Genomic DNA, 26,246 nt, shown 5'->3' on the forward strand with positions numbered 1-26,246 from the left:
GATAATGTGTAATTTGAAAGTGTTTATCTCTTTATTTAGTTCATAATATAGGATAAACTGATTAAATTTGATGTTCTATTTTTTAAATCACAAAAGCTACTCTAAAAGTACCAAATTTGAACTTTTACTAGAAGTACTTTAAATACTAAAAACTCTATTCCTAATTTTATGAGATACTATTCACCAAACATTTTAAAAGTACTTTTAGCACATAAAAGTCTCTTTTTTAGCGAAAGCACCGCAATCCCAAACAAGCCATGGTAGTCCTGTAGTAATAATATGGATATGCCATATTTTATGAATCCAAACTGAATCCAACAGCTAAAGATATTGTAGTGCAATTAATATCCTATCCCAATATTAATTACTTTTCTTTTTTTTCCAATTTCCAATAGGCGCATAATTGTTAATATTTTCATTCTTTAGATTTATTTCCTAGACAAGTGGCAAATTCTTTAATTTGACCTTTAGGTCTCCCTTTTTATTATTAGCAGCACAATTTTATGCATCATAGATTCACAGTCACCAAATCTTTGCAAACCTCAAAACTTCTCAAATGTCTTGTAGGATTCCGGAGGAGCTTCTCTTCATTGAGATTCTCACCAGGTTACCTGTGAAGTCTCTTGGACGCTTCATATGTGTATCAAAATCATGGCGTGCTCAGATTAGCAATCCACATTTCATCAAGCAACATTATATCAGAAGAAAAAGCTCAAACTCTTCTGAAGTTAAGATTCTTCTTGGAGGACCCTACCAGGGCTATTACAAGTTATGCTCCTCAGATTGGGACAAAATTTGTGACCAAAATTCCAAAGAACTGATTAAACTCTCTCCTGAGTTAAGTCAGTGGGGTTTTGCCTATGGTTGTGAAATTCTGGGCTCGTGCAACGGCCTAGTCTGTCTTGGATTACTCGCTGCATCTTGGCCGGTAAAAATTATCCTCTTGAATCCTTTGACACAAAAGCAATGGCAATTGCCACCTTTGCAAACGTTAGTACTTTTTTGGTTATGGATACCGTTTGTACTCTTGCTTATTTTCTAGTTACAGTTGCATAGAAATACTTAGATCTTATGAATTTGTGTTTCTGCTTCGGTAGGATCTTAATGCTCCTGTACTTTTATTGAAAAATTTGTTATCCTTTTCTTTTGGCTATCAGGGTTTTATCTTTTGTTTTTTTTTTTTTTGTGTAATAGGGGAGGCTAAATTCGCCTAACATCTATTTTTACAAACAAAAGGAGGGGGTCATCACCCGCTGAACATCTTTTGCCATCAATTCTCTAAGAGGATCAGGAGGCTCACAGAAGAAGACGGTGTCGACATCGTTGTTGATACTCTCTTTTGCTAGCCAGTCAATGCAATGGTTTCCTTCCCTCCAGTGTGCTGTAGCTTGCAATTCCACTCCAAATTAATTTAGCAGTGCCCTAATCTTGATTGGGTTCGTGGCAAGAATGCTAGGGGAGGGATCAATCTCTGACCTCTGTTGAGACGGCGCAATTCCAAATTCCGAGGATCATGCCATGGTCGTGTGTCTTGAGCTACGCACAAAGTACTAAATTTGACAGAGAATATCACCCTGCATCCATGCACTAAAAACAATCACTTTTGCCACTCTTGAATGTGCAGGTTTTCCTAGAAGTTGAGAAAACTAATGATCATTATCATTAGCGTATGACTAACTTTGGATGATTACAAGTTGGTGGCTTTACTCGATAATAGGAGGTAGCCATCTACAAGTGGCATTTATAGAGAAACACTCCACTTCGTCTCAAACTCGCAATTTATAACCTGAAACCCATCTCATGTAGGAAACTTCATGATTTACTAACTCATGCCAAGAAGGATCGTAACCAAGGTACTAATGGGGTTATTGGTGGCATTATTTTGCACTCACTTATGGTCAATGAAACCGGCATTTTTATTGATGCATTTAATCTCTCAACTAAGCACGTTTCTAGGCTGCCAATGCCTATGCAATTTTGATGGCGACAGCATAGCTATCATACTCACTTTAGGGAGCTTGGATGATTGTCTTGTTGGAACTTTGAATGATGAATTTTATCCTCGTCATAGTACGTGCTGGTTTGTGATTGATGAAAGATTATGGTATTAAGGATTCTTGGACTAGGTTTAGTCTGAGTTTGCCAAATTTGTGGATCTTAAATGGTCTGACACTAAAAATTGTTTCTCATGAGCAGGCTATTTTCCTACCTGATATGCAGTTTCCCATGCTATACAACCTTCAGGTGATGGCCAGCAAAATCATTCATCTTCCTCATGCATGTACACAACACATCATCCGATGGTATCTGCAGATGAATCCTTTCCAAACCGTGCAATTTGGTGGCAAGCAATACTTGCCATAGGTAAAAGTTTGATGTCAGATTAAGAATAAGAACATGAAACCTGTTAAGTAAATTTATGATGCTATTAATTTGACTTGAGAAGAGTAATTTTGTTACTTTATAAAAAATTGTTGTGGTTTTGAAATTTGAGTTTCGGCAACAACACAATTAATTTTGGTAGTATAGGGTTTTCAAGTTTTATTTCAAACGTCCAAATCTGAAAATAAAATAGTGGTATGTTTGTATAGGTAAGTAAGGCTGTCGTTTCAATTTGGCTTGGTAATTTTTTTTTTCTTTTACCATCATTATATTAAAATACATTTTAACACACTACGATTTGATTTTTTTTTTCACATTATTTTGTTATTGTTTCAAAAGTTATGCATTCCGCCCTTATACTTTTAACTAAAGTATTAAAATGACAGAAATTGTCGTCCTCAACACAGCAAGCTACAATGTCAATATACCCTATTTAAAACTAAAATTATTAATGGTCATGATATCTAAATTTGGGTGAAGTATACATTAGTCTCTTGGAATTTAACTCCTTTATTACATGACCCTCCCTACATAAAGCCCAAGCTTAACAAACAATTTTAGTCTTGATTTTAAGGTACTCTTGACATTTCAATGGGCTCCATTATGGTGACTGATTTTCATCATTGTGCCGTTTTAACTCAAAATATGAGGGGATTATTTATTGCTTTTGAAGCCATAGGAGGTCATGTGAAACTATGCTAAATCACAAGGGGTTAGAGATATTTTTTCCTTATATAGATTTTCAGTGTTAACCAACAGAAGCTTTAGGCACTAAATGTTTTGGATATAAATATTAAATGCAGAACATATCTAAAGTAACTAAAACATCCCTAAAACCAAATATAAATTGATTTTTTTGGTAGTAACGAAAATATTAATTGACATCTATCAGATTTCACACCTCTAAATGTGAATGATTGAAGATTTTTTTTTTTTTTTTTTTGCTTTTGGGTGAATTATTTAGAGTTTGGGCATTGGTAAGTCCTAAACCGATTGCAGGAGGTCTAAGTTGTATCAAACTTAACCGGCCAAAAGAACTGATAAAAAAGGGCTAAACTTGTTGAACATTGGTCATCACAAATGATGCAAATTTTTTTTGTCCGTTCAATTTGTTAGAATCTTTTGATGCCCAATATTTTTACCTGTCGATCTCTTCGTCTTGGTTCCTGAGTTGGTATTACTGTTACATGAAGATTTAGTTTTGACTGGTGGTCTACAATTACTTTGGGTCAGAGCAAAAAAGAAAATGTGTTTTCGTATTAAGCTACAGACAACTGCTAATAAGAAAAAACTATTGGGAAGATATTAGGTTTAGCCACTTGAGCCTACCCTTGCTCTCAAGGGCAATTAACCTATATTAATGGGAAATTTAAAACTGACATATACTATCTCTGTATTAATATTGATATAAAATTAGTGTTGAGTGGTTTGAGAGGGTTTGAATTCCTACGGATCACCTACATTTTACCTAAGCTCAATTCAATAACTCGATGAAGTCCGACTACTAAGGTTTAAAGACCCTAATAAGGGTCTTTAAAAAACGGGGCCCTACTAGTAAGATTTCAAGAGAATCAAAACTCCATTTGAGTCACTTGTGACCGGTTTTAGCCAATAAAATGCTATGAAATTGGCATCTTCAATGACCATAAAATGTTTTAAGTCTCCCTTGACCAATGGCAAATGGGCCAGTTTGACAAATGAAATTTTTTGCCAAATTTTTCTCTTACAAGTTTTTTGAACAACTTTTATTATAATAACTTCAAAAAAATTTTCAAAGTTTTTAAAATACATAACTAAAAATACCCAAAAAAAATTTTTCGTTCTTTGCTTTCTTCTTCTTCTTATTTTCCCCACCTCGACCCACTTTTGAGACAATGTTTTTTGGATTATTTTCAGAAATTAGCCCTTACCTAGATATAACCCGTGTAAATTTTGTTTCAAAAATACGGTTAATATGAACAAATCATGGAATCTCATTGTAGTTTTTAAGATGTTATTTAAATTCATTTTACAATTAAAATTTTATAAAATTAAATTCTCTACTTCCTTTAAAACGAAATATCACATCTACTTAGTAGTCCTATAGTTTTAATATCAAATATGCCATATTTTATGAATCCAAACTGAATCCTATAGATAAAGCTGTTGCAGTGCAATTAATATCATATCCCATTATTAATTGCTTTTCCTTTTCGAATTTTTAGTAGGCGCTGTTGCAGTGCAATTAATATCCTATCCCATTATTAATTCCTTTTCCTCTTTCGAATTTTCAGTAGGAGCATATATGTTAATATTTTCATTCTTTAGATTTATTTCCTAGACAATTAGCAAATTCTTTAATTTGATCTTTAAGTCTCCCTTTTTATATTAGTCGCACAATTTTATGCGCCACAGATTCATTGTCATCAACTCTTTGCAAACCTCAAAACTTCTCAAATGTCTGATAGGATTCCTGAGGAGCTTCTCTTCATTGAGATTCTCCTAAGGTTACCTGTGAAGTCTCTTGGACGTTTCAGATGTGTATCAAAATCATGGCGTGCTCGAATCAGCAATCCACATTTCATCAAGCAACATGATATCAGAAGAAAAGGTTCAAACTCTTCTGAAGTTAAGATTCTTCTTGGAGGACCCTACCAGGGCTATTACAAGTTATGCTCCTCAGATTGGGACAAAATTTGTGACCAAAATTCCAAAGAACTGATTAAACTCTCTCCTGAGTTAAGTCAGTGGGGTTTTGCCTATGGTTGTGAAATTCTGGGCTCGTGCAACGGCCTAGTCTGTCTTGGATTACTCGCTGCATCTTGGCCGGTAAAAATTATCCTCTTGAATCCTTTGACACAAAAGCAATGGCAATTGCCACCTTTCAGCTTTTATTCTTTAGCAGAGTTTAAGACTTCTTATTATGAATTTGGTTTCGGTTATGATGAAGATTCTGATGACTACAAGTTGGTGGTCTTGACCGAGTGTAGGAGGCCGAGTTTTGAATTAATCTATGAATCATTCCATGAAATCATGGCATACAGCTTGAAATCAAATTCATGGAGAAAGATCAAGGATTCCCCGTTTCAGGCCTTAACTAATCCTCATCAACGAAACGGTGTTTTCGCCGGAAATGCTTTGCACTGGATTATGTTGGATAGGGCGTCCCATGCTCCCTTCATTGCTGCCTTTGATCTCTCAACTGAGCAATTCTTTGATCTCCCAATGCCTGAATATGAAGATTATAACATCGATAGAGGAATCACTTTAGGTAGCTTGGATGGTTGCCTTTCTGCTGTTTTTCATATCAAGTTTGATCCTTGTATCCAGGTTCACCTATGGGTGATGAAAGATTATGGTATTAAGGATTCTTGGACTCAATATAATGTGAGGTTGCCAATTTGGGGAAATTGGAATTTCGCAACCCCTGTGGCATGTTTGAATGATTCTAGTCAGCAAATTCTATTTCAAGTTGGCAAGAAGTTTCTCGTACAATACGATCTTGAGAAGATGTCAGCAGATTTTGCTCATTTTCTTGATGATCTAGATTATTGTCTGGTGGCATGTGTTTGCTTTGGCAGCCTTATCAAACCTTGCGGTGGTGGTGATGGAGATGGAGGAAATAATGGGACAAAAGCACAAAGTTCCAAAAATGATGGCGAAGACCACAACATTGACATCATCAATTAACTAGTTTTGTACTTTAAAGGTGCTACTTTTATGTGAAATCTAGGCACTAGATATAAGAACTTGCAAGCGTTAGTACTTTTCTGGTTATGGATACCCTTTGTACTCTTACTTATTTTCTAGTTAAAGTTGCATAGAAATGCTTAGATCTTTGAATTTGTGTTTCTCCTTCAGTAGGATCTTAATGCTTATGTACTTTTACTGAAAAATTTTGTAATCCTTTTCTTTTGGCTATCAGGGTTTTATCTTTTTTTTTTTTTTGTGTAATAGGGGAGGCTAAACTAGCCTAACATCTAATTTTACAAACAAAAGGAGGGGTTGTTACCCCTTGAACATCTTCACCTGTACTCTCTCCCTTATAGTAGTTCTGAATTTTGATATTCATAAATCTTCACACACCAAAATTCTTTTTCTTTTTTCTTTCTTCACAATCTCCTTTAATTGATGCAGAAGTGTCAATAAAACTTTGTACATTAATTATAAAGACACAGGAATTGTAGCATAAAGAGAAATAATTTAGTTTTCAAAAAATGTTTAGTATAGAATCCAATCTATTATGACTTGCCTTAAATCATTCCTGTTCAAATACATTTTGCATGTGCTAAATTAGTAGAAAGAAGCATCTCTTGTTAAAGAGAACGCTATTGTGTATTCATTATAAACTAGTTATAATTTTTAAAACGACTAATTAGGGCTTGCAATAATTTGATTCTTGATTGTTATGATGCGTGGTAGTATTTTATCATGTTTTTAGATGATTTACACTCCATAATCACTTACATAGATATAACTGTGTAAATTTTGTTGCAACAACGCTATCAAGATGAACAAATCAAGGAATCTCATTCTAGTTCTTAAGACGTTATTTAAATTCATTTTACAATTAAAAATTTATAAAACTAAATTCTCTACTTTCTTTAAAACGAAATATCATATATTCTTAGTAGTTCTGTAGTAGTAATATGTCATATTTTATGAATCCAACCTGAATCCAACAGCTTCAGCTGTTGGATTTATTTCCACCAATAATTGCTTTTCTTTTTTTTTTCGCAATTTCCATAGTCCCATATTTGTTAATATTTTCATTGTTTGTATTTATTTCCTAGACAATTAGCAAATTCTTTAATTTGACCTTTAGGTCTCCCTTTATATTAGCCATACTATTTTTGCATCTAAGATTCACAGTCACCAACTCTTTGCAAACCTAAAAACTTCAAAAATGTCTGATAGGATTCCTGAGCTTGATTGAGATTTTCACCAGATTACCCGTGAAGTCCCTTGGACGTTTCAGATGTGTATCAAAATCATGGCATGCTCAAATTAGCAATCTACATTTCATCAAGCAACATTATATCAGAAGAAAAGCCTCAAACTCTTCTGAATTTAAGATTCTTCTTGAAGGACCTCATCAGGGCTGTTAGAAGTAATGCTCCTCAGATTGGGAGAAAATTTGCAATAAAAATTCTAAAAGAATGATTAAACTCTCTCCTGAGTCAAGTCAGTGGGGTTTTGCCTATGGTTGTGAAATTCTGGGCTTATGCAACGGCCTAGTCTGTCTTGGGTTGCTGCATCTTGGCCGGTGGTTATTATCCTTTTGAATCCCTTGACACAGAAGCGATGACAATTACCACCTTTCAGTTTTTATTCTTTGTAAAACTTAAGCCTTCTTAGTTCTTATTTTGAATTTGGTTTTGGTTATGATGAATTTTCTGATAACTGCAAGTTGGTGGTGTTGGCCGAGTGTAGGAACCTAAGTTTCAAATTAATCTATGAAGCATTCCATGAAATCATGGCATATAGCTTGAAATCCAATTCATGGAGAAAGATCAGGGATCCCTCGTTTTAGGCCTTAACTAATCCTCATCAACGAAATGGTATTTTTGCTGGAAATGCTTTGCACTAGATTATCGTAGATAGTGCGTCTCATGTTCCCCTCATTGCTGCCTTTGATCTCTCAACTGAGCAATTTGTTAATCTCCTAATGCCTGAATATGAAGATGATAACCTTGATAGAGGAATCACTTATAGGTAGCTTTGATGGTTGCCTTTCTACTGTTTTTCACATCAAGTTTGAATCTTGTATCCAGGATTAGCTATGGTATTAAGGATTCTTGGACTGAATATAATGTGACATTGCCAATTTGGGTAAAGTGGAATTTTGCAGCTCCTGTGGCATGCTTCATTGGTTCTAGTCAGCAAATTCTATTTCAAGTTGGCAAGAAGTTTCTCGTACAATACGATCTTGAGAAGATGTCAATAGAGTTTGCTCATTTTGTTGATGATCTAGATTATTGTCTGGTGGCATGTATTTGCTTTGGTAGCCTTATTCAACCTTGCGGTGGTAATGATGGATATAAAGGAAATAATGGGCAAAAGCAGAAAGTTTCAAAAATGATGCTGAAGATGACAACATTGACACCATTCGTTAACTAGTTTTGAACTTTAAAGGTGTTTTTTTTAATGTGAAATCTAGGCACTAGATATAAGGGCTTGCAAACATTAGCTCTTTTCTGGTAATGGATACCCTTTGTACTCTCGCTTCTTTGCTCGTTAAAGTTGCATAGAAATACTTTGATCTTATGATTTTGTGTTTCTCCTTTAGTAGGATGTTAATGATTAAATACATTACGAGATGTTTTTCCATACTTCCCGCATTCAGTTCTAGCTATTTTTGCACCTTTTAATCGACCTGAACAACATACACGGACCCCTCCATCCCCTTTTTCATTACTAATGGAATATCCTTCACTATTTTACTAAAAATGGAACTATACTTTTGCTGGCATATTTTGTGATCCTTTTCTTTTGGCTATCAAGGTTTTGTTTTCCATATACAACAAGTGAATGTTTTCCCTGGCAATATTGATTGGAGATTAGCAGTCCTGAATAGGAATTGATAAAGAGAAGGAGCATAACAAGTGCTGCTATTTGTAGAGCAAAACTTTCCTATTCTCTAAATAGTTATTCAGGGAAATACCAGCAGTACTGGGAATTCTTCTAAAGCAGTACGTATTGGAAGTTTGGAAGTAGCAGCACAAGCATAGGTTTCAGATACAAAAGATAATTTCTTCTCATATTCCACAGGAACTACTTTTCACTGAGATGCTTCCAAGGCCATTAGGACAGTCTCGTGGATGGTTTCTGGGCGTATCAAATTCATAGTGTGCTCAAATTTACAGCCTTGAATATATGATACAGCTACTATAACTGAAGCAAAATTCAGACTCTTCCGAAGACGCTGTTAAAATCTTCTCCGCATGCCCTGCCATAGATGCATTCAATTGCAACTTAATAATACTCCACAGATGTTGATAGTGTTCGGGATCATGCAATTGTCTTGTGTGTCTTGAGCTACGCACAAAGTATTCAAGTTTGACAGAGATTATCTTCCTGAATCCATGGATTGAAAAGAAATCACATTTGCCACTGTTGAAGGTGCAGTTTTTCCTAGAAGTTAAGAAAACTAATGATCATTGTCGTTAGTGGATGACTAACTTTGGATCATTACAACTTGTGGCTTTGCTCGATCATAGGAGGTAACCATCTACATTTGCCATCCACAGAGAAACATTCCACATTGTCTCAAACTTGCAATGTATAGCCTGAAATCCAACTCATGGAGGAAAATCCATGATTTACTAACTTATGCCAAGAAGGATCTTAACTAGGGTACTCATGCTGTTACAATGTTATTGTAGGTATTATATTTCACTCACTTATGGTGAATGAATCGGGCAGCTTCATTGCTGCAATTAATCTCTAACTAAGCAGTTTACCTAGCTGCCAATGCATATGCAATTTTGATGGCCATAGCATCGCTATCATACTCACTTTCGGGAGTTAGGATGGTTGCTGTGCTGCAATTTTGAATGCTGAGTTTTATCCTCGTGACATTGCTGGCTTGTGTTTGATGAAAGATTTTGGTATTAGGGATTCCTAGAATACAAATGCCAGTACAATTCTCTAGGAAGCCTCAATTTCAATCACTAACACAAATATAGTGTTTTGGTAGTAAAGGCTTTACAAGCCTCGTTGCAAATGTACAAAAAGAAAAAAAGAAAAGTGATGTGGTTGTATATGTAAGGCAGTCGTTTCAATTTGGCTTGGTAATTTTATTTTCTTTTACCATCATTATATTAAAATACACTTTAGCACCCTATGATGTTGCATTTTTTCACATTATCCTCTTATTATTTCAAAAGCTATATGTATGGCCTTTATATTTTTAACTAAAGTGGAGGAAATTGACTTCCGTAATGGAACTGGCTATCATGACAATATAACCCCTATTTTTAACAGAGTTTTCTTTTCTTGGTTTTTTTCTTTTTCTTTTATTAAACCAAATTAAATATGCTCAAGTGAATTCTTGTTCTTTTTTCTTTTTTGTTGAGAGAGGCTTTAGGCACTAAATGTTTTGGAAATTAATATTAAATGTGCAAGAAGATAATTAGTGTAAATGTGTGCATTCAGACAATACTTTTGATGTAAATTAAAACATCCCTTAAACCAAATATAAATTGATTTTTTTTTGGTAGTAACCAAAATATTAATTGATATCCATCAGAATTCACACCTCTAAATGTGAATAGTTTGAAAATTTGGAGGTTCTGTAGGTCCTAAACCAACTTGCAGGTCTTAATTTTTTTTTTTTTTTTTTTTTAAAGTGAGAGGAGGTCTTAGTTGTATCAAACTTAACCAGCCAAAAAATTGATGAAAAAGGACTAAACTTCTTCAATATTGGTCACAACTGATCCAAATTTTGTTTCCCATTCAATTTGTAATTATAGAATCCTTTGAAGCCCAATGTTTTTACCTCTCTCTTCTTCGTGATTTCTAAGTTGGTATTGGCATTTGTATTCTAGGAAGCCTCAATTTCAATCACTAACACAAATATATATCCTCAAGCTTGGAAACTTCAACCATGTCTAATCATATTCTTGAAGAATTGCTTTTCACTGAGGCGCTCTCAAGGCTACCTGTGAAGTTTTTGGGTCAGTTTCCGTGCGCGTCAAAATCATTGCATGCGGAAATTGTAAGGCCGTGTTTCAACAAGCGTCGTTTTTTTTTTTTTTTTTTTTTTTGTTGAAATAACAAGCTTCGTTATGACAGAAGAAAATATTTCTGGCTTTTCTTAGGTTGCTATGGTTATCTTTGGAGGCCCTTCTCTGGACTCTCTCAAGTCATGCTCCAGAGATTCTGGGGTCAATCACAAAAACTCCCCCTAAGGTATAGGCATTTTTGCACTTCATCTTTCAACATTACATTTTTCTCACTTTATCTCCTAAATCATTAGTCAAGTCTAACTGTGTGTAGTGATAATATCAAAAAGATAGTTATATCCTTAAGAATTAACGACAATAAATTCCTTTAACATATACTCATATAGCTTATTTTGCACTTTATCACCTAACATCATTGTTCTTAATTTGTTTGTTTGTTACTAAAATCATTAGTGAACTCCACTATTTGATAACACCCAATACAAATAGTATCTAAAAAATTAATATTCCTTGCATAATAATAAAAAAATAATATTTTTATAGATATGGTCCAAGTTAAATGTGATTCCATAATTACACTTTTTTTTGGATTGAGGAGAGTATCTTGCTAATTTGACATAATAAGGGAAAAAATAAAAAGTAGAATATATTTAAAAGTCCAAAACTAGCTGGGATATATCAGTTTCTCTTTGCAAATATGCATATGACTAACCTTTTCTTTTAATAGCTAATATTTCTTTATATGGGGGCATACATTTTTTTTATTAGTAATACTACAAAAAGAGAGAAATATGGTTGATTTGGGTTTCAAAATTTCTAGGGTTGTTCTTTTAATATAGCATACTTAGATGCTATTAAAATCCATTTGGGTTGCTAAATTTTTTCTTAAATTTTTTTGTTGCATCATAAACACATTTTCCAATCATCTTTTTTTTTTATTTTCAAGCATCTTTTTGTCTCACAAATATTAAATTGTAAAAAGTGCTATTATTCTAAAAAAAATTCTAATAATCTTCAATCCAAACAATCTATAGACCTTTAATAATATTTTCATAGTTTAATTTTTCACTAATAATTTTACCCTTATAACGTGAAATATGTGGGATATTTTCCTCTATCTAAAAAACTTGTAATTATAGGGATAAAATGTAACAATATATATAAAAATAATTTTGATTATTATGTTAGAGATATTGATTTTTTAAAACAATATTTGTCTTGAATGGTACAAAAAAATTGGAGTTGACTAATAGTTTTATGGACAAACAGACAAATTAAGAAAAAAATGATATTAGAGGGTAAAATGCAAAATGAGCTACACCTTAAGGGGGTTTACTTTAATTTACCCTTAAGCATATTAATGTCTTTTTGACATTTTCGTTATGCAATATTAGATTTGACTCACGGTTTCGGATGCAACGTAAGAAAAAAATAACATTAGGGGGTAAAATGCAAAATTGGTTAACCATAGGGGGAGTTTTTGTAATTAACCCTAGATTTGATAAACTTTAGAGCAACAATGCTAGAAAATTCATCAAAACCTCCGCTCAGCTGAATTGTCGAGTTTCTGCAGATATAGTGAAGCATCAGGGATCGTGTAATGGCCTACTACATCTTGTTTTACATCTTCGTTCTTAAATGGCAGATATAATCCTCTTTAATCCCTTGAAATAGAAGCAATGGAGTTTATCGATTACATTACTTTTTAATGTGCATTATTCTCCAGAAGTTATAAAAACTTCTTATGTACGTATATGGTTTTGAGTAGGATGAAGCTTAAGATCACTATAAATTGGTGGCCTTGGTTGAATTCAAAAGTCTTTGAAGCCGCTTGGCCTTGGTAAACATTCCTCAATTACAATCACTATGAGTTCTATTAACCCCATGCATTATGACAATAGGTTTTGGTGATTCCACCAGCAGTTTGGTTTAGCAATGGAATGGGTATCATTATAAAACGAGATGTTAATTTGCTTATGCTTAGGGATAGGTTTCAAATAAATTTTAACATTTTGTAAATCTATTTTTATTATATACATTTTTTTTACTTTGTTTTTTTAATGTTGACCGTTAGTATTAACAACAAAAATTAATAGTGACACATTAACTCACGATTAAACCATAAAGAGGTTATATGATAAAATATCAAATCATAGGAGGACAAAAAGTAATTTATCCTAAATTATATGACTCAACTTAATTGTTATTCAGCAACACTTGAATTATCCCTTCTCTTTTAGCTACTAGTTCTTAAATAATGAGAGACACTTCAGTTCTGGCTTGTCAGTTACTGTTTAGTATGGTATATGAGATTGTGTTCTTCAAAATTCATTACCAAAATATTATATTTCCAAATCTGCAACGTTTTGTTGTTAAGAATCTTGTATGATTGTTATTTCGAAGACTTTCTAATCAATAACTTATATATAAGTAGAATGAAGAATTGGATTCTTGTCATGGTTTGTCATTATCGTTGTGGTTTCGGTCACAATCGCGGTTATTCCATATCAGTCGTTACATATCAGTCGTACATATTGGTTATAGATAAGGTGATACACAAGTTAAAGTATATAAGACTTTTCAAAAATTTTGAAAAAATTAGTAAAAATAAAAAATACTATAACTGACACAATTATCAAATTAAATTTGATAAATGCCTATATTAATATAGATACTTAATAATGATTTGAAGGAAGTGACGTTGCTCTATCTATTAATTTTATAGTATTAAAAGTAAATGATTTTTATATGTGCTATAAATATAGGCGGCATTTTGCTACTGATTCATAATCACAGGGGCACTTGGTAACCTCATCTTCTCCATAGATTTTCCAAGCTCTACTTTTCCATCCATCTAATGTCCTCCTTCTGAAAAGCCACTTCCTCTTCAATGCTCCTATAATGAGTACTCTTCCCAAACCCTAGATTCATCTTACTACCAAAATTTCTTCTCATTCATGCTCCCAATTTGAAGATCAGGATCAATCCCAGCAAAATTATGAGTCTTACAACCACAACCCTCGAGAAACTTCAACTAAATCCGATGGGGTTGACACCAGCGGGGGTGATGGGATGAGGATGGGGGCTGCCGGGAGAAAGAGGAAATCCATGTGGGCAGATGATCAGCTGTAGCAGGTGATTTAGTTGTCAGATTCGAGCTTACTGAAGGTATTGAACTCTTTTGTGGCTCCGCCAAACTGGGTGATTTCTACTGAAACTATGTCTAATAGTTTTAATGGTTTTCCCGAGGACATGTTCTTTGATGAATTGCTTACAAGGCTTCCATCGAAGCTTCTTGGACAATTTCTTTGCGTGGAAAGTTCATGGCACGAATATATTCGTAGCACATGGTTTCAAAAACTTTGGCATAATCGAAGAAAAGATTCAGACTGTCAGGAGTTGTTATCTTTACGTGCTATGCTTGGTACATGAAACCCACATTATACTCCATATATCTTGACGAGATTTGCGACAATGCTGCTAAAAAGCACATCCAACTCCCTTCTGACCCTTCTGACGACAGTTGGCTTGTTCATCTACAGCGGTACAAAATTCTGGGAACTTGTAATGGCCTGTTGTGTCTTGGTCATTATTCTGCTGCGTGCTCACTGTCAGGTATTATCTTCTTGAATCCCTTGACAGAGAAGCAGTGGCGTCTGCCATTGCCACCATTCCGACCAAAAGGAGAAGGATATTTTTATCAATACGGATTTGGGTACGATGAAGCTTCTGACCAATATAAATTGGTGGTTTTGGATGAAATTGGTAGTTCTAACTGTGGACGAGATAATATAAAATCCCATGATGTTTTGCTGCATAGCCTGAAATCTAGTTCATGGAAGAAGTTAGCCATTGATCAGGCCTTTACCACTTATATGCGAGGTAATGGTGTTTTCAGTAATTATGCCGTTCACTGGTTAATAAGAGATAGTAGCGTATTGGGTGATGATGTCTTCATTGGCACCTTTGATCTTTCTACTGAGAAATTTTCCAAGCTGCCGCTGCCAGTGCCACTGCCAAAAACTGAATTTGCAAACAATAATACGGGTTGTAACATCAGTCTAGGGAGCTTGGGTGGTTCATGGTTGCCTTTCTGCAGTTTTCTATGCACAGCATAATGACTATCTCACAGCTGAGGTATGGCAGATGAACGAGGGTTATTGGAAACCGTTCACTGAAATGAAGCTGCCATGCGTAGGATGGGGGAAATCTGTAGTCTTGACTCCTGTGGCATGCTGGAACGATGGCTCTTATCATCACCTTCTATTACAAACTGACCGTAATTCTCTCATACTACACAGTACACACCCTTGAGGGGAACTCAACTAAGGTTATTGATATTGCTAAAAAACAAAGTCAAGCCTCTTGGGACACATGGGACGGATGTGTGTGCTTTGATAAGCGTTGCTGAACCTTGTGGTGGTGGTGGTGATGCTTGAGATGGATAAAGCGACAGGATTAAACAGGCAAACTGCCAAAATGAAGGGTACAAAAATATGAACTTGCCAAAGTTGGATAGCTGGAGGTTTATTCAGTCAACTGCTCCTCCTTACGAATTTACTCCTTTTGTAAACTCCGGATGCTTTGTGTGTTTGTGTCTGGCTTTAGTCTAGTCTTTCTCTGATGCGATTGGGTCTTTTACCCAAATCAAAATGATTGAGAAGTATCATGTCTTAAGTCCATCATTTTCATAGTATGGAATAAAAACTTAATTTATCCTGGATTAAGTTCAATTGCATGTATCCTCCATCAGAAGAACCAGCAGTACGAAGGGAAAGTTGGGTTTTGCTAAGCAAAAAGGCGACACATTCATTAAAGATAGGAACATTAGTGGCTCTTGCATCTTCGCAAGAAAAGTGTTTAATTGTATCTTCATATAGATTTCTGGCTGTCTTTTCTCCTTCTTTAATAGACTCTTAACTCATCAAGACTGCTTTTTTTATGGAATGCAGTGATCACATTCCAAAAGGGGCAGGGTGCATGTTGTGATATATGAAGTGAGCTTTCAAAAGAGCAAATCTATATTCATTTCGTTAAGATGGCCTAATAGTAACTCCGCTTCTTCTCTTCTTGTAACCTTATTTTAGGGTGAGAATCAAGATCAGAGCTTGTATCTCGATCAAATTGAGCAGAAGAATTTGTCATCCTTTGTAGTTCTCCAGGATCAAGGTTCAAAATTCGAACCATATCTTCCTATCAATCGTAGATGAATGCTCTGTAGTCTGTCCTGATTTTTTCATACTATTTTTGTCCATATACAAATGACGCCAAGCCAAGTTGACAATGCACAATCAAGAGAAAATGCTTTAAGATAAGAATAATAGAGTCTGATTTAGCTGAAATTCATTCGTCGTAATTGGAAGTTGCCATGCTGATTAAAAACTACACACTCCATAGACGTTCTACATTTTCTTTGCTAGTTTTGCTCAGCTTTTAACAAGGCTTGCAAGGAATAATCCAAAGAAATCAAGTTCTCCAGCAATCTTTAGACATTGTGCCTATGAACATTGTGAATTTCATGATTATGGATGTCAAATTCTTGTTTCATGCAAAAAGGAGAGAGTTCCAAAAATGTTGAGTATCAAGATTGAAGTTTATTTAAGGCATCCCTCGTATTTTGGCTAAAATTTGTTGTCGCAACTCTAAAGGGAAGTTCAATCTTGATTTGAGGCTTACTCAAATTTCATAATCAAACATTGCTATATTTATTGTTCCGTTAACTATTGCTTCTTTGCTAGTTAGTATTGCATTGAGTACTCTCTTGATGGTATGATTTTTGTTTCCCTTTGACTTTGTACATGAGTGGGATAAGTTTAATGATTTCTGCATAGAGTTTGAGTGCTGCTATTTTTACTTAAAAGAGCTATATGCCTTGGCATAAAAATTTTTTTTTTTTCATGTCTAGTTGTAAATTTGGCAATGCTCAACCTGAAATTGCCAATCCGGGCTCACAAGGATCGATCACAAGGAAGTTGTTTAACCAATTGACAAGCTGCAAATCAAGAAAATGAAGTTTTAAGCTTTTGCAACTCTAAGAGCTAAAATATTATTTATGAAAAAAGAACAGTCCTTTTCACTCCTAGCTTCCAAATCCGGACTGGAACAAATTTTTGGCAAGTTACCAGCCACCTACTTCGATTCCTACTCAATTTCTTAGACATTAATCTATCTAGGCCCAATATATGATACATCTACATCTCATCTCCTTATTTCTTCTTATCATTCTTTTCGATCCTTTGCAAAGGTTTCAAATCCAAAAAACTTTCACTGTCTTATAATTATTTTCCTGAGGAATAGCTCTTCAGTGAAGTGCTCACAAGCCTACCAGTGAAGTCTCTAGGAAGACTTCTGGGCGTGTCAAAAGCACGGCGTGCTCAAATTACTAGTCCAAAATTTAGGAAATTTCATTAAAGTCAGAGAAAAAATTCAGACTCTTTGGGAGTTACTAAGCTCATCTTCAGAGCCAAGCCTAGCTTCTACAACCCTCCCAACTTATACTCCGTTAAGTCTTGATAAGCTTCGTGACAATGCTGCTAAAAGCCTGTTATACCCTCTCTTCAGCACCCATTTCTACCTGCATACAACATTCTGGGATCATGTAATAGCCTGTTATGTCTCGGTTGCTCTCATAAGCAGCCACTGAGAGGTATTATCTTGTGGAATCCTTTGACAGAAAAGCAATGGCGTTTACAACTGCCACCATTCCTCTTGTTGTGACTTGTCATCAGAAGTTGCAAAAAGTCTCATCACGTCGGTTTTGGGTATGATGAAGTTTCTGATGACTACAAAATTGCTGCTTTTGGTCAAAATTGTTAGATATAGGAATGGAGTAGTGTATGGAAAATCCCATGAATTTGAGTTGTATAGCATGAAATCTAATTTATGGAGGACTTTTCCCATTGATCAGGCCTTTACCACTTACATGAGAGGTTATGGTGTTTTCAGTCATAATGCCTTGCACTGGTTAATGAGAGAGTGCTTATTGGTTGATGTCTACATTGCCGCCAATGATATCTCAACTTTGAAAATTTTCGCCCTGCCACAAGTTGATGATGCCTTCATTGCTGCCTTTGATCTCTCCATTTAGAAAATTTTCAAGCTGCCACTGCCTATACCTGAACCTGGAGATAATGAAACTGTTCTGAAGATCAGTTTAGGGAGATTCAATGGTTGCCTTTCTGCACTTTTCTATGCAGGGCGTAATGGCAACATCAAGGCTGAGGTCTGGCTGATGAAAGATTATGGTATCAAGGATTCTTGGACTAAGTTTACTCTAATGAAGCGGTCACATATGCGATTGAGAGATTCTGATGTCTTGACTCCTCTGGCATGCTTGAATAATGGTTTTTATCATCACCTTCTTTTACAAATTGGCAAGAGGTCTCCTGTACTATACAAACTTTTGAGGAAAGCTCACCTGAGGTTATTTATATTGCTGAAAAACTGAGACAAATGGAGGCACGTGTTTGCTTTGATAGCCTTTTTGAACCTTGTGGTTGTGGTGGCGATGATGCAGGAGATGGAAAAAGCGACAGGGATTCAACTTAGAAACTGCCAAAATGATGAGGAACCAGAACTGAACTTGAGAGTTGGATAGATTGAGATTTATTTAGTAAAGCATAATCTTCTGCAGGCAAGGAAAGTAGTTTAGTAAACTTCACAAATTTGTTTGAGATTTGAAATTTTATCTCTCTCTCATGATATTTTTTTGCAAATTTGAAAAGATTGAGAATTGTTCTGTCTTCAGTCTTCAATTCTAATAGTAGGGATCCAGAAGTTAACTGATCCTGAATTGCGCGTTCTCCTGCATCACAGAAACCAGAAGTAAATGCAAAATGCTGTTGGTTAGACAGCATAGAATAAAAGACTGAATTAGCTGAAATTCGTACATTCTAATTGGAGGTCTTCATGGTGGGAATTTATACTCCATTGATGTTCTGGGTTTTCTTAGTTAGTTTGCTCTGGTTAAGGAGGTTTGCCCGAAATAAAACAAAGGCATCGAGTTCCCTTGTAATCTTGAGATATTGTGCTTGCAAACTTCATGAATATCACACTTATGGGTGTCAAATTCTTTTTTTGTGTAACTGTCTAACATACCATGGCTAAATTTCTTGAAATTCCCTTGTTGAATCCTTCAGCCCAAAAGTAGTGGGATTAGCCACTAACCTCGCTAAAATTCTACTGCCAAAGAACCTTGTTGTGGCAGATGGCTTCATTCACACGATGAAACTACTGACGACTACAAAGAGGTGGGATTGGCTCATAACAAGCAGAAATATCCGTCGAAGTTCATGCTTTTAGGGCCTTAAATCTGGTTTACATAAAGAATTGTCACAGTTGATCAAGGGTGTTCTGGCTGGTAATACTATGCATTGAGTCATGAGAGGCTGTGACTCCCTTGCTGCAATTGCATGAGGTATCATTACCTGATTATTTCTATGCTTTAGTTATTTTGGAGTAAGTTTAGGCAATTTAGGTGGCTGACTTTCTGTTGGTTTTGAAAGTTTATTTGAATTGAAATTTGTTGATCTGTTGGTCTGCCTACAATTATACTACTTTATGTTCTGTGAACCTTATCACAAAAGAAACTGGACAAATAAATTAGCCATCCCTCTAGCTCTCAAGTATCAAAGTTGAAATTGAACTTGAATGCAGTCTTCCTGTATCCTGAAGAACAGCTCTTCACCTAGCTTTTCATTAGCCTACCCTGAAGCCTCTAGCACGAACGCAGTGCACATCAAAATCATACCGTGCTTAAATGGCAATCCACAAGTTATTAGGTGCATTATGATGGAACACATTCACTAGTATTCTGCAAAGCTTGAAATCTAGCCAGAGGTCCTCGCTTGCTATGGCAATCATGACTGTACTCCTTTTAGCTAGGAGTTTCTGCAGAAAGGGTGACATTAAGCTCTTAAAATATCATCATCAACGTTATTTTTCCAGTAATCTCCTGCATTTGTGTTTAGGAATATTCATCCAACTTATTCCCCAATAACATGAATGCAGGCATGCCTTATTGGGGAAGTTGTGTCCTTTAGCTCTTCATTTATATACATCAGAAACCATATTAAATGAAGCAGTATTCTTACCAGAGAAAGCAAATATTAAAAAAAACCAATAGTTGCTTAACAATGTTAACTGATCAGTGGAGCATTTAAGTTTTTTGGCAAAACAGACAAGGCATACATTGTGGTATTCCCATCACACACAAACACACACAAAAGCACAGGTAGTTAAAAGTGATTGCCTAAAAGATGTGCAAAAACGGGAGATGGGTTCATATCCTTTCTCATTGTATCCATCTAATCTCAAAAGTCCTCCTAAGCAATATTCAGACATATCTACAATAAAACCAGTTTCAATTTAAATAGGGTCAACTAGGTGTTTCTCTGTTTTTGTTTCACTCTTGCTTTTACGTATTGTTTTGGAGTGTAGGGTAAAAATGGCTAGGATTTCCTTCCTTCATCTACAGACAAAGAATTGACGTTATCAGCATACTCTATATCCTCCTTCATTTCCCATTCCCTGATGCCAAGTCGCATTCTGCTTAATAGAAAGTATTATCCACCAATTCCAGATTAATCAGCTTCTTCAGACCATGATCAAAACCACTGCTTCTTTTAGATGCACAGAAACGATCTCATCTCAAATCTCAGACCGTATGGAACTTGAATTCTGGCGTGATGCCAGGAATACAGGAGATGGCACGGGCGTGTTACTAGTACTGCTAACACCTCCCATGTCCTTGGTCTTGTGGAGAAGGAATGTCCCAGACAGGATAGTCACAAAGCCACATACTTCAGAGACAATTTGCGACGCATTTTGACTGTCCCAGTCCTGCATGAAAAGTTTGAAGGTCAGCCTTTTGTTGCTCCGATTCGTCCCACCTTCTCCCAATCCACAACACTAAAATATATATATATATATAAAGGAAAAAGCTAATAATAAAAGCCAAATGAAAGTACCTTAAACATTATAATGCTAGCTAGGATGGTTAGGGATGTAAACATAACATAGTATACTGGGGACACCACAGCTGTATTAAAGGCATCCAGTGCCTGCAAAATGACATGTACAATTATCAGATTACACATTTTTCAGGTAACTGGAATCCATTGCAGCAACATAAGAAAGGTACAACAAATTACAGTTTATCTACAACAAAATCCATATTCAGAAATTTAGTATTCACTTGTTCATGGAAAGATAACAGGAAAAAATCAAGAAAGGGAACATTCGTGCTCTCTGAAGAACTGAAGAATTTGCCTGTCATAGCAAATGGTAAAGCCAAAGATAGTGTTCAAGACAGATGACAGAATTTGCTAATATTTCAGCTAAAGATAGTGTTGAAGCCAGTTGACGAACCTTGCTTTTAGAGCAAAGGAAGTGCAAGATGAATATTTATCTTGCCACAAGGAGCAGTTTATTGTCATAGCATAGGTAAGGAATCTCAATATAGTGTTTGTTTATCAGTATTAATAAAGATGTAAAGAAATAGGCAGTGGATAACCATCATTTTCATAGGACAATGCACTGATTATTGAAAATTGAAATCCAGAAACAAAGGCTTCAACCATCAGGTCATCATGGTTGGTCACCTGCCTTCAATTACTTCAGTATATCTAATTATGCTAGTCTAAGTAGTGTGTCCATTCGCACCATATTGACATGATTTCAAAAACTTAAAACCACCAAATTTTTGTTGGAGACCATCCTTGAAATCTGTTCTTTGTTTCTATCCTTTTCAGTTTTCAGGCCATTCTGTGCCATCCACAAGTCTAACATCGAAATCTACTGCAAAACTGCTAAATAATCCTCGTACCAATTTGAGGCCAGGATAAGTTATGTAAATTCTAGCAAATATTTATCTGCTAAACAGTGAATGCCACGGCTATTTTCTGCCTCAAGAGATCAAGCCATTTTTTAACATAAACATTCTTTACCCTATTTGAGATAGGTACCTTGTTCAAGTAATTCAGCTGCAAAATACAAAACCCAATCACATACAAAGTGAAAAACCATGTCTGGAAGTATTTAAATTGATTCATTCCTGAGAAAGACAGCTTGAGAGCAATTGCAACAGCTTTGACTCCCATAACCTACAGAACACAGGAAGGATGCTGAGAACCATAAGAGGACTAAAGATTAACCACACCAAAGCCTCATGAAGATAAACATACCGTAAGAGAGCCAGTGAGTGAGCAAATTCCAATGAAGACAACCATATGTGTCTGCCCATAACGTGGTGCATACTGGAAAATTAGGATCAATACCAGAATCACAACTACACAACTGTAGACAAGGAATCCTGTTTATAGCAGAGGGCTAATTATCAGTCTGAAAATAGGAAAGAATAAATTGCAAATTCAGTAAACATGGCCATGTAACTCCAGGTTAGAATCCAGGAAATGCATGTTAGATGCATGTGTAGTATAACTGCTTCAAAGCTAGGAGTTTGAATTTCTTGACTACACCAGTGCCCTCCTCAGGGCACAATGAGTAACCTAACTGAGCACAAGTTCAAGAGAATGCTTTAAGTCTGATAGTCACCTAATTTGATAGCTATGCATCTCTTCAATTGAGAGCTTTGAATGGTCCTAACTCCTAATGAACATTTCAATATAGCTCAATGTCTTGACCACTTATCATCGAATTAATAGAGTAAATATTTAACTCCTTCATTGTTCTATCACAAAGTAAATATCTAACTCCTTCCATCATAATATGCTCAAGATCAATCACAAAATTTCCGCTGTTACTCTGTAATATGCAATGGATGAAGAAGGGCTTTCTGCTGTTTCCTCCTGAACATTAAATGACGACAAAATGAATGGAATGCTTATTGAGGGAAAAAAACAAATACAATTCTCCAATTCCATGCAGCTTATTCAAGACAACAAACAAAAACTTCCGACAAAAAGCAGTATATGTAGAATGCCAAAGAAAAATTTAGAAGCAACTAAACGCGGTAGAAGAATTTCACCTGGCTCAGTTGCTAGTTGCCATACTTGTTTGACAGATTCAATGTCCCTTTCTATTGGAGCATGTATAACAATTGTAGTAGAACCAACCAGGCAGAGAACACAACCAACCACGCCAAAGATATGAAGTCTCTCCTTTAAAATAAAATGTGCTAGAACTGCACTGCATGAGATTTGATGCGGAATTGTATAAAAATTACATAAAAGAAATGTGCAGAAATGCTAACATAGAAGCTTCATTTATCAAGATAATCTATGCTGTACCTGAAAATAATGCTTAAAGCTCCCAAGGGAGTCACAAGGATTGCCGGAGCAAATGCATAGGCAGCAAAATTAGCTATCTCACCAATGATCACTACATAAAAGTTTCATCATGAACAAAATGAGAGATTCCGAAAAGATTAGAGAAAAAGACAGATGTGGTTCAGTAGATTCTTAACGACAATGGAAATCCCAGATTTTTTTTTCTTTTTGCAACTTGATTGACCAAACAAGTTGTCAATTGAAGACCATTTGTTCATAACAGGTTATCAACTTAAAACAACTCAACCTTTTTTTTTACTACCTTACTTTTGGGAAACCTTTGTGCCCACATCAACATGTGTGCAACAATCACATCAAACAAACTTTAGCCCACAAAGTCTAAAAGATTAGTAGTTGGATTAACTTAAAGAAGAAAGTTCAATTGCAATCCACATCTGGATAACCCCCAAAGAAAATGCAAGTTTGGATTTCAACCACCAATTCAAAATCACAAGATTCACCTTACACTAGCTACTAGTAAACTTTTACTCATGTCATAGAAGTACTTGATTTGTACGCAAGCGTCTACGTAAGTACATCTTTTCTGAGTCAATTTTCCCAATCCCTTAGGTCTGAACCATTAGGGTTGACCTTTGGAAACCATACACCGTTTGCAATTAAATATGTCTCCAAGCAATAACAAATCTTACTTGTTATCAACCCAGCCCACCACCAAGGTTCCAGCAAGTATGAGTATCCTCCAGAACCTGACCAAAAAAAAAAAGCCAATAAAACTCAATCACTAATCCATAGATCAAATGAAAAATCAGCCAAACATAATTCTAGGACAAAAAAGTTCAGTCGGTTAATATTTTTAATACGGTATTCACCTAGCTAATCAAAGTATCAAACCCCTAAGCATCTGATTAAACGCACCTAACAAATAAAGAAATTAAATTCACAAGAATGAACAGGTGGCGATACTGATAATTTGACCCAAGAAATAACAAAGGTAGGTGTACAACCAAAACCACACTCAAATTTTTGATACAATATCACTCAAGATGGGAGCATGTGAACTATGCTTGTTATCAGTAAAATGAGCAAATGTACAAGCTGTTGGAGATACACTTATATCAGACTCAATAGGGCCTTCAAGAAAACATATTCAAACAACAAGCATTTCACGAAATGTGCATCAAATTCGGCATGTAATTGTGGGCAAACATTTCGTGTTATCACCCAAAATAAACCTAGAAAATGACATCAACATATCATTCATCTATATATGTATGTATGTAACTTATATTTCTGTTAAAAAATGCATGTGCAAGAACATTTGAGATATGCATTCAACGAAGACATGAAATGTCAAGAAAGGATTGAATTGAACCTGCTCGAGTTCCATTTCTCCCGGCATTTTTGAGACCTTTTTTCTTGACAATATAACTAGAACCAATAAAAACACTGGAAGAAAGAGCTAAAACAAGCCCTTTCACGTTATCAGATATTCCCCCCATTTATCGAAAATACTAAAGGGAAGAATGATTGATAAATATACGTTCCCAACGATCCAATATCCAAATCACTGATCCAGCACACAGTTTCCTGCCATCCATATGTATATATATATATCAACAAAAAAGAAACATAAAATCAAGAATCCATAAATTAATCAACCAAAAAAAAAGGAAAATTTATTCATTATTTTTATGCATGAAAATGAAACCACACACCTTTTGGTTTTCGTTTACATGTGGGCAGCGGCCCGAGGATCCTTTTGTCCATGTGCTTTTAATACCATATACTAACGTACTTCTGTCAGATGATAAAAAATGAATGAACATACACAAATGAATGTATGAATTTTTTTTTCACTCTTTTCCCTTATCTTTCTATCGAGCCCAGATGAGTTTCTAATCTCTCTCTCTCTCTCTCTTTCTCTCTCTCTCTCTCTCTCTGATGAAATGTTGAAGAATGCTAGGAGACTCCAGAGAGAGGAGAGAGAGAAGGGAAATTCTCTTGGGGGAGGAGGGGGCTGGATACTGATTGGGGGTGCAGATAGAAAGAAGCAAGAAAACACCAAAAGGATTTGGCCGTTACGTTAGCTTCCTAGAAAGCAAATGAATCATAGGACCGTCCGAGGGCTAATGAAACACTTGGAAACATCATATCCAACCATCACTTTTTAAGGTGACTTCCGAATCCCGCGTCGTCCATGCTTACAAATTTCACCTCGTTTTCTTAAATACGACTAGATTTTTGGCTATTTCTTGACCAAAAATAAATAAAAATTACCATTAACGTTTTAGCCAAATTCATGCGCTGAATTTTTTTTTTTTTTTTTGTTTTTTTCAGGGGTGGAAAACGGGGTAAATTTGCTTTGTACTTCCAATTTTAATTTAAACTAGTATTGTAATCCATGCAATGCACGGATTTACGTTTAATATAATAATAATAATAAATGAATTATTTATATTAGTTACAAGAAAGAAAAGGTTTAAAAAATTAAAAGAGTGCTATTTTAGTATTTAATCTTTATTATATTTATGCACCCTACCTAAAACTTTAAAGTATAATGAAAAATATGAAAAAATATCACAAAAATATCTAAAGAAATACTAAAACTACATCAAGCACAACATTATTACCCCTTGTTCCACATTAGGGATGGCAACGGGGCGGGGTTGGGGCGGGGGACCCCTCCCCCATCCCCCGCCCAGCTGCCTACAAACTCCCCCCGCCCCCGCCCCCGCCCCATCCCCCGTCCCCCGCTCCCTCCGTCCCGTCCCTGCCCCGCCCCGCTTCCCCCGCGGGGCTAATAAAATATTGTTATATAATTTTATTATGGTTAAATTTTAACAAATAATCAAGTACTAAAATATCAACACATCATCAAATTATTATTCATTGTAATTTTATAATTGAAACTTATAAAAACAATCAAACAAAAATTATTTCAATACAATCC

General features: G+C 35.4%; 2 protein-coding genes across 2 annotated transcripts; one reads left to right on the forward strand and one right to left on the reverse strand.

The window, feature by feature from the left end:
* Nucleotides 1–532: 532 nt before the first annotated feature.
* LOC140037783 (F-box protein CPR1-like) lies at nt 533–6,383 on the forward strand. Its single transcript, XM_072082904.1, has 2 exons — nt 533–990; nt 4,734–6,383. The coding sequence occupies exons 1-2, from the start codon at nt 557–559 to the stop codon at nt 6,049–6,051; spliced, it is 1,752 nt and encodes a 583-aa protein (XP_071939005.1). The 5' UTR covers nt 533–556; the 3' UTR covers nt 6,052–6,383.
* Nucleotides 6,384–20,265: 13,882 nt separating this feature from the next.
* LOC113733729 (probable magnesium transporter NIPA2) lies at nt 20,266–25,474 on the reverse strand. The gene is made up of 9 exons (XM_027259916.2): nt 25,012–25,474; nt 24,669–24,883; nt 23,986–24,042; nt 23,297–23,387; nt 23,035–23,195; nt 22,232–22,359; nt 22,013–22,150; nt 21,017–21,109; nt 20,266–20,888 (listed from the first exon to the last, which is right to left on the reverse strand). The coding sequence occupies exons 2-9, from the start codon at nt 24,793–24,795 to the stop codon at nt 20,697–20,699; spliced, it is 987 nt and encodes a 328-aa protein (XP_027115717.1). The 5' UTR covers nt 24,796–24,883; nt 25,012–25,474; the 3' UTR covers nt 20,266–20,696.
* Between the last annotated feature and the right edge of the window lie 772 nt (nt 25,475–26,246).

Source organism: Coffea arabica, chromosome 3c (assembly GCF_036785885.1).
Source record: "Coffea arabica cultivar ET-39 chromosome 3c, Coffea Arabica ET-39 HiFi, whole genome shotgun sequence".
Taxonomy (NCBI): Eukaryota; Viridiplantae; Streptophyta; class Magnoliopsida; order Gentianales; family Rubiaceae; genus Coffea; species Coffea arabica.